At 44.3% G+C, this 9192-nt stretch overlaps 1 protein-coding gene across 1 annotated transcript; it reads left to right on the plus strand.

The window, feature by feature from the left end:
- The first annotated feature begins 1105 nt into the window (after positions 1-1105).
- Positions 1106-7916, plus strand: RAB42 (RAB42, member RAS oncogene family). The gene is made up of 2 exons (XM_014051774.2): positions 1106-1588; positions 7236-7916. The coding sequence occupies exons 1-2, from the start codon at positions 1323-1325 to the stop codon at positions 7651-7653; spliced, it is 684 nt and encodes a 227-aa protein (XP_013907249.1). The 5' UTR covers positions 1106-1322; the 3' UTR covers positions 7654-7916.
- The last annotated feature ends 1276 nt before the right edge of the window (positions 7917-9192 follow it).

Here is a 9192-nt window from a genome sequence, read left to right on the forward strand (position 1 = left end):
AGATGGCAAGGAGAATTAGCCCTTATGCAAAATATTTTGGAGCTGCTGGCACATGACTTCAGGGCTGGGGGAAAAGATTAGATAAGAGGAGCTGGAGGCAGCTAAGGAGAATAGGGAAGGGCAAAGACCTCCCATGGCTTCCGGGATTATCTCTGCTTTTGGGGATGGGGGTTTGCTGTTTTGTAAGAAACTTCCAGAAAGGTCTTCCTTTAAGCTCTTCAGCAGAAACTACTACAAATCTAAATAGTTTTATCAGTTAATGCCTGGAAGAATGTATAGATAACAAAACAAGATTGATTTCCAAGAGACTGGCATGCAAAGGAAAGGGGAACTGGGGAAGAGGTCTGCTTACAGTATTGTTCCCTAGTGCTATGGGTGGGGATGTGATACAGCCAATTTGCAAAGAAGGGGGTGGGGAAGAAAACTGGTAGATTTCCTTTACCTCCTCCCCTGTTTTCTTTTAGAATTTGAGTGCTCCTAAAAAAAAAAAAATCCACATTGGTATAAGTTTGGGCCATAATCCTCCATAATCAGCTAACAAGCCCAATTGCTACCGGAACTAGATGTGGCATCTGCACCCTCTCTTTGGTGAACTTCATTTCTACAGAAGCGGAATCCACTGTGGTTTTAAATCTGGTCTTTGAAAAGCCAGGTTGATCTTGGAGAATCAACGGAGGGATTTTGAAGGATTCCAGATTCTGGAATGTAGATTCCAGGATTGATTCAACATAGATTCAAAGTTTTCTGCATTGTTCTACAATTGCAGCAATTCAGTGAGCTTGGAGATGATATTCAGGAGAACCCTACTAGGCACAGTTCTTTGTGCACAGCAGGTATCCAAAATAATAGATTTATGTATTTATATATTCAATGATTGTCTCCACCCAGCTCACAGAGGTGACTCTGATTAAAACGGGACATCAAAAAAGGGGAGGGGGAATCTAAAAGCACATAATGTCTGAGGCAATCCATGCTTCTGCCTAACTGATCCCTCAAAACCAGCAATCAGATCACCTTTTTTTTTTTTGCTTTTCTTGTTTGGAGAAGCCAAGCTAGAAGGGAATGTGATGGGTGGAGCTGAGGGGAGGAGGGGCAAGAAGAATCATCTTCCTTCTAAGTGGTGGGTTGGCTTTTCCTTGCTCCAGAGGAGATAGTAGTGGGGAGGGAGCCTCCAGGGTGGAAACGGCTCTATCTTCATCCTGTACAGTTCTTCTGCCAGTAGCAGAACTTTCGGTTAGGATCAACAGAGGAGGGACAATCAGCTTCTTCTAAAGGTTCCATGCCAAGGCTGCTCTCCTGCTCCCGTTTTCAACCTTTTCACAATGGAAGTATCTACTAAGGCAAAATTGGGACGGATGCTGCCAGCCCACCCACCCAGTGGCAACTGGCACTACCAGTTTCGGATCCTCCTGCTGGGTGATTCCACTGTGGGCAAAACCTCTCTGCTGCGGCGATACACAGAGAGATGCTTCATCCCAACCCCGTGTCCCACCGTAGGCGTGGAGTTCTACAGCAAGATGATGGAGCTGCCTCCAGGAATCAGGGTGAAGCTTCAGCTCTGGGACACTGCCGGCCAGGAGAGGTTCAGGTAAGGAGAATCCAGAAGGGTGCTAAAATGATTCGAGATTGAGAGGTTTTAGCCTCGGGCAGGACAAAAATGTTTCAGAGCAGGGATATTTAAAGATCAAAACACTGGGCCAGCTGTAAGGGGAACCCCATGCAGAACTGGAGCAGAATAAATGGTGGGAAACTGATGGTGTATCTTTCAAAAAAGGTAGGCTTGGCACCTCCACAGCCCTAAAATGGTCAGCCATTACCACCATGCTGTTAAATTTTTATGTTGCTCCAGAAGTGGGAACCAGTATGATGTTGTTATGAAGATGTTGGATTATGAGCAAGGGAAACATAGGTTCTAGCCCCTCCTCCACCCATGGAAGGTCTTCAGGGAACTTAGTCTAGTTAGTCTCTCAACTCTGACCTAATGGAAAATGATTGGGAAAATGGGAAAGGATTGTTATGAGCTCCTGGAGGAAAATGGATATACACCTTGTTGTTAGTTGTGAAGTTGTGTCCGACCTATCGCAACCCCATGGACAATGTTCCTCCAGGCCTTCCTGTCCTCTCCCATCCCCCGGAGTCCATTTAAGCTCATGCTGACTGCTTCAGTGACTCCATTCAGCCTCCTCATTCTCTGTCGTCCCCTTCTTCTTTTACCCTCAATCGTTCCCAACATTAGGCTCTTCCCCAGTGAATCCTTCCTTCTCATTAGGTGGCCAAAGTATTTGAGTTTCCCCTTCAGGATCTGGCCTTCTAAAGAGCAGTCAGGGTTGATCTCCTCCAGGACTGACTTGTTCATTCGCCTTGTAGTCCAAAGGACTCGCAGGAGTCTTCTCCAGCGATATATAAACCTACCAAATAATAAATAAATAAAAACAAGTTGGATGTCCTGCTGAGGACCACAACTTCACCTGACAAGCAACATCAGTAGAGCTGTAAGAGAGAAGGCCTGGGAAACTGATGACAAATTATGAACAACCTTATGCATTTTCCTTCAGAAACCAGAGTTTCTCAGCTATCAACCTCAGAAGGCACAAAATACTTGCGCAGCAAATAAGCTGCAAACATCTGATTTATAGATTTTCCTTCTGTAAACAGTGAAAAATATTGACCACAGAGCTTAGGAATTGTCACGCTCTAAGAGTTGCCCCTAGCATTTAGGTGGAGATCTAGATAACTTCCCTTTTCTTCGAAATGTGATAATCCAGTCACCTTCCTTGGGCTTGGAAGGTCTGCTTTTCTTAAGGAGGGTCCCAGGAAGATTGCCTCAAACATCTACTTTGGTTGTAAATTAATACCCTTGGAATGACTTGGCCTTGAGAGCTATCCCCATCCTCCTCCTGATCACATCTGGTAACTATTATCTGAAGAGGTGTGGGGCAAGCAGCTGAAAGAAAGGCAGCCTGGGAGGGGGTAGGGTATAATTGAAGCTGAGTTTTCAAGGCTACTCAGAAGATACTGGTAGAAGAACACAATGTTTGTTGTTGCTGTTAGTTGCGAAGTCCTGTCTGACCCATTGCAACCCCATGGACAATGTTCCTCCAGCCCTTCCTGTCCTCCACCATCCTCTGGAGTCCATTTAAGCTCACACCAACTGCTTCAGTGGCCCCATCTAGTCACCTCATTCTCTGTCGTCCCCTTCTTCTTTTGCCCTCAATCTTTCCCAGCATGAGGCTCTTCTCCAGGGAGTCCTTCCTTCTCATTAGGTAGCCAAAGTATTTTGAGTTTCATCTTCAGGATCTGGCTTTCTAAAGAGCAGTCAGGGTTTATCTCCTGTAGGACTGACCGGTTTGATCGCCTTGCAGTCCAAGGGACTCGCAGGAGTCTTCTCCAGCAACAGAGTTCAAAGGCCTCCATTCTTTGGCACTCAGCCTTTCTTATGGTCCAACCTTCACAGCCATCCATTGCAACTGGGAAAACCGTAGCCTTGACTATAGGCACATTTCTTGGCAAGGTGATGTCTCTGCTTTTTACTCTGCTGTCTTATTTGCCATCGCTTTCCTCCCCAGGAGTGTCTTTTAATTCCTTAGCTGTAGTCCACATCTGCGGTGATCTTTGAGCCCAGGAAAATAAAATCTGTCACGGCCTTCATTTCTTCCCCATCTATTTGCCAGGAATTGAGAGGGCTGGATGCCATGATCTTAGTTTTCTTAATGTGGAGTTTCAAGCCAACTTTTGCCCTCTCCTTCTTCACTTGCATCAAGAGGCTCTCAACACAATGTTGGAGCACCTTAAAGACATCCAATTTATTTTCGTTTAAATCTTCCCAGACTTAACCTGTGTGATCAGATTCTCAGAATAATGGACTATGACCTGTTTAAACTGATCTGATAATGAGTTAGTTGTTGGTCATTAGGAGATCTTAGTTCCTGTTTGTGTTGTGAAACACTGGTGGGACTCCCCCTTGGGAGATAAAAGCAGACACTTGTTTTGTTTTCATACGCTTCTCATTGCTTCTGGTATATTTTTAGAGAAGGGGCAGGAATATTCTGGATTACAGGTAGCGGTAATCCTCAATTTACAGCCATTTGTTTTAGTAACTGCTCGAAGTTAAAAAGCACTGAAAAAAGTGACTATTTTTAACATTTAGGGCAGTGTTTCTCAACCTTGGCAACTTGAAGATGTCCGGACTTCAACTCCCAGAATTCCCCAGCCAGCATTCGGGAATTCTGGGAGTTGAAGTCCGGACATCTTCAAGTTGCCAAGGTTGAGAAACACTGATTTAGGGATATCTCAGCATCCCCATATCGCATACGTACCCTAATCAAAATTCAGACTCTTGACAACTGACTCAGATTTATGACGGTTGCAGTGTCCCGGGGGTCATTGTGATCCCCCTTTTGTGACCTTTCAACAAGCAAAATCAATGGGGTAGCCGGATTCACTTAACAACTGTTAAGTGTTACTAATTTAACAACTGCAGCGATCCACTTAACAACGGTGGCAAGAAAAGTCGTAAAATGGGGCAAAACTCACTTCACAACTGTCTTGCTTAGCTTTGGAAAATTTGGTCCCACTGTTGTGGGCATAAATTGAGGACTACCTGTACAGGATCCAGGCTAGGGACATTGTTCAGGAGCAAATCACTTTGCTTGCCCAATGTCTCAGGTTCAGTGGCTTCCTCACACCAAGATACGGTCCAGTTTCTGTTCTTTTTCTTTTTATAACACCCATACAGAAATTTTGGTCATATAATCTGGGTTAGTTAGAAGAACAGTTGCAGGAACTGGGTGTGTCTAGTTTAATGAAAAGAAGGACTAGGGGAGACATGATAGCAGTCTTCGATATCTCAGGGGTTGCCACAAAGAAGAGGGAGTCAAATTACTCTCCAAAGCACCTAAGGACAGAACAAGAAGCAATGGGTGGAAACTAATCAAGGAGAGAAGCAACTTAGAACTGAGAGAAATTTCCTGACAGTTAGAACAATTAATCAGTGGAACAGCTTGTCTCCAGAAGTTGTGAATGCCCCAATACTGGAAGTCTTTTAAGAAGATGTTGGATAGACATTTGTCTGAAATGGTTTCCTGTCTAGGCAGGGGGTTGGACTAGAAGACCTCCAAGGTCCCTTCCAAATCTGCTATTGTATTGTATTGTATTGTATTGTATTGTATTGTATTGTATTGTATTGTGTTTGTCAGGCCTGCATTTATATTCCTTTTAGAATTTTGGCCTGCCACACTTTCTCTTATTTAATTATGCTGTTTCTTTAAGTATAGTCAATGGGAGGGGGAATTAGAAGGAGTACGGTTTTGGAATGTGTTGTTTTTCATTCTTTGCTAGAAGTCAAGGTCATCCTTTGTCTCCACACTTTCACACCTGACCGGAAGAAGCTGGGCATGGACGCCAGCGTGGAAGAAGAAGATTGGACCATGTGATGGACTGTGGGTGTGGGGACAAGATCATGAACTTTTAACTGGGTGGAATTCTGATGTCATTTCCAGTATTGGGATTAACACAGATGTGCCTAAGATGTCTGTTTTATTAAATTGGAACAAAAAGTATCGTTTTGCCTTGGACTCTGATTTAATTCTGCATGATACTTGGAACGCTGACAGTATTGTTACAAATGGCCTCTCTGTGTACTGCTTATTGGACATATCTGAATCAGGCAGTTCTAAGCATTATAAAACACTATCAGTTCTGTAATCCATAATTCTTACATAGAACTGGTGCTTGCTTCTGATTTCCAGCAAAAATGCTCCATAGCAAGAAATGGCGTGCTTCATAGCCTTCGCCAAAAACTTGGTAAAATCAGACAAGGTCCCGTGGTGATCTGCTTTATGACTATTATGGCTTACAGCTGAAATTGCATGCTCAATTACAGTCATAAGTCAGGACTCTCCTGTAGATCATCTCAATAGATTTCACCTCTGTTTACATCTAAAAAAAAAAAAATTGCTTTGCAAACACTACTCCAGACCAAGGTCAGTGGGCACGTGATGGATGGTAAGAGTTAGTCTCCAGACAAGTGCTTGGACAAATAGCTCTCATATCTTGCAGTAGTAGTAGGGTGTTTATCATAGGTCATAGACCCAGACAACTTAAAAACCATAGCATCACAGACATAATAAAAAGTCTTAGAATAGGGCTTAGTTTACATAGCTATTAGAAAAGCATGAGTTTGACAGGCTACAGTTATAAACTCAACAACAAGAGTTACTTTAGGACAGTGATAGCTAGCCTTTTCTGCACCGAGTACCCAAAGGGCACTAACTGCCCATATGCACCCCCTGCGCATGAATGCATGATTCCCCTGCATGCACGGGTGACCCTGCGTGCACCCTTCATGCGTACATGCATGGCTCCCCCGCATATGCCATGTGCAGGCATGGCACAGACCCAAAGGACGGCCAGCCAGCACATACACACACACGCAGCGGAGCTGAACTGGGACGACGGCTCACATGCCATCAGAGAGGCCACTGGCATGCCATAGGTTTGCCATCACGGCTTTAGGATATTTACTTGCCAAGCAAAGTTGTTGTCAGCGTTCCAAATATCATCCAGAATTAAATCAGGGTCCAAGGAAGAGCTTTCATCAACGCTCCAATTTAATAAGAGAGACATGTTGGTACAATCTGTGGAAACCTGAATCTGAAAGCTTCCAAGGTTTCTCACCCAGCTGAAAATTCATGATCTTGCTCTCACACCCCCAAGTCCATCACATGGTCCAATCTTCCACTGCCATGCTGGCATTTCCACCCATCTAGTTCCGGTCAGGTGCAGAGGTGTGGAGACAAATAATGACTTTGGGCTTCTAGAAAGGAATGTTTTGTTTTGACAACAACACATTCTACAATTCTACTCCTTACTATTCCCCCTCCCAATTCCCCACTAATGAAACAGCATAGTAAAGAAAGAGAGAGAGTGTGGCAGGCCAAAGATCCTCAAAGGAATATGACTGCAGGCCTGACAGTTGTACATTAAAAACCTAGAAAGAGACATTAATAGTTTATCATGAATATCTTGTTATATATATAATTTGTATTAATGAAGATTAATGTCTGCTGGAATAATTCTGTCCTCTAGATCAGAAGTCTCCTAACGTGGCAACTTGAAGACTTGTGGACTTCCAGAATTCCGAAGTCTTAAAGTTGCCATGGTTGGAGAACCTTGTTCTAAATAACGCTGATATCTTGGAGAAAAAGCTAATGTTTCACTCTTTTTTCCACTCTTAGGTGCATCACCAGATCTTTCTACCGCAATGCGGTTGGTGTGCTGCTGATCTTTGATATGACCAACCGAAGGTCCTTTGAGAGCATCTTTGACTGGTACAACGAAGTGACCAACGTGATGGACAAAGTGATTTTCCTCCTAGTCGGCCACAAGTGTGATCTCGAGTCCATGAACAGGGTCACCCTGGAGGAAGCAGAGGGCTTGGCTACTTCTCTAGGCACATCTTTTATAGAAACATCTGCCAAGACTGACACCAACATAGACCTGGCTTTCGAGACCATCACCAATGCTATCTATGAGGCTTTGAGAAACAAAGAGTTTGAGCTGCAGGAAGGCTGGGATGGCGTGAAAATCGTTCATAAGAGGAGAGCAAGCAGTCTGCAAAGGAAGAAGCCCTCCAAAGAAGCATGCCAGTGTTAATTCAGTTAGAACTGGATGTTACAGGGCACTGGTTCCTTAAAATAGAGTTCTTCCTTAGACAAAACACAGACTTAATCCATTGGGTTAATCCTTACCCAGGTGAGACCATTCACAACCTGTGATCTCCAACTACTTTATTACATCCTCCGGACCTCGTTCTAATCTCATCTCAGATCTCGTTTCCTGCTGTAAATCAGTGACATATTTTTTTTTCTGTTGTATTTAGATATTAAAGAGATGGGCATTGTTTTGTTTTTAATAAATTCTCAACTTAAAATATTTTTTAGCATCAAAACTAAAAAGATGTCGAGGAGCCGAGGTGGCGCAGTGGTTAGGGTGCAGGCCACTTCAGCTGACTGTTATCTGCAGTTCAGCAGTTCTAATCTCACCGGCTCAAGGTTGACTCAGCCTTCCGAGGTGGGTGAAATGAGGACCCAGACTGTGGGGGCGATATGCTGACTCTGTAAACCGCTTAGAGAGGGCTGAAAGCTCTATGAAGCAGTATATAAGTCTAACTGCTATTGCTATGTCATAAATGAAGGCAAATATATGTGTCCCAGGATAATGTTGCAAGATCCAATCTGGATCGGTCACCGGAGTGTTCCTCTTTCAATCTTTCAGACTCTTGCTGGAGCCCATCCTCGGGGAATGTCTCTCTTCCCGGAGGATGGGCTCCAGCATGAGTTTGAAACCTTTGAAGATTAAGCCTCTGGTCCTGGTGACCGACCCAGATTGGATCCCCAAAAGAGATCCTCGCTCAGCCCACTTTCACATCACTATCCTGTTAATTGCAGTTCATAATCCCAACCTGCACAGGTTTTCTATGTCCTCATTCATCCAGCCGCTAGCTTGGCTGATGGGAGATGGAAGGGATAAGATGGAAGGATTGCCAGCCAGCCAGATGTAGTTGTCGGACCTGCCCCGGCTTAATCCTCTAGTTAAGAAAGACCCTCAACTCCATTTGCAGTGAAAGATATACTTTTATTCAAAGTCAAGTGGTTTATAGTCAGTGGTGAGTTTCAAAAATTTTTGGAACCTCTTCTGTAGGTGTGGCCTGCTTTCCGGGTCCACTGGTGGAACCTCTTCTAACCAGTTCAGTGGATTTGATGAACCGGTTCTACCGAATAGGTGCGACCTGGTAAAAACCCACCTCTGTTTACAGTGTAGTAAAGCCTGAACTGAAATTCACACACCAAAACTCCTCGATTAATGTCCCCCGTTCAGTTCCCTTCCTCCCTTGAATGAATTGTTTTGGGAGCGGTCTCTTCAACATTGGTGAGCTGTTCCATTCCATCTCATTCCCAGGATTTGACCTTGAGATGTTGTCTCCGGAAGGTAGGATGAGTAGTTAGTTCTTCCCCCGCTCCCATCCAGCTCCCTCCTCCCTGTCGTTCATGGCAGACCGGCAGCTGGTGAATGTGAAGCTCACGTGTACAATGGCAGTTTTGACAGTGGTGCTCAGGTGGCTTAAGATGGCTTAAGCAATGTCTGCTGAGTCAGGATGTGGACCCACATCAATCCTAGCACCATTGTGGAGCC

The sequence above is a fragment of the Thamnophis sirtalis genome, unplaced genomic scaffold (genome assembly GCF_051295495.1).
Source record: "Thamnophis sirtalis isolate CommonGarterSnake01/CBP01778 unplaced genomic scaffold, rThaSir2_p1.2 scaffold_13, whole genome shotgun sequence".
Taxonomy (NCBI): Eukaryota; Metazoa; Chordata; class Lepidosauria; order Squamata; family Natricidae; genus Thamnophis; species Thamnophis sirtalis.

Excerpts from the sequence above, each read along its gene's own strand:
- RAB42 (XM_014051774.2), top strand. The coding sequence starts at position 1,323 with ATGGAAGTATCTACTAAGGCAAAATTGGGACGGATGCTGCCAGCCCAC. Across the intron at positions 1,589-7,235 it reads GCCGGCCAGGAGAGGTTCAG|GTGCATCACCAGATCTTTCT; the intron begins GTAAGGAGAATC and ends TTCCACTCTTAG.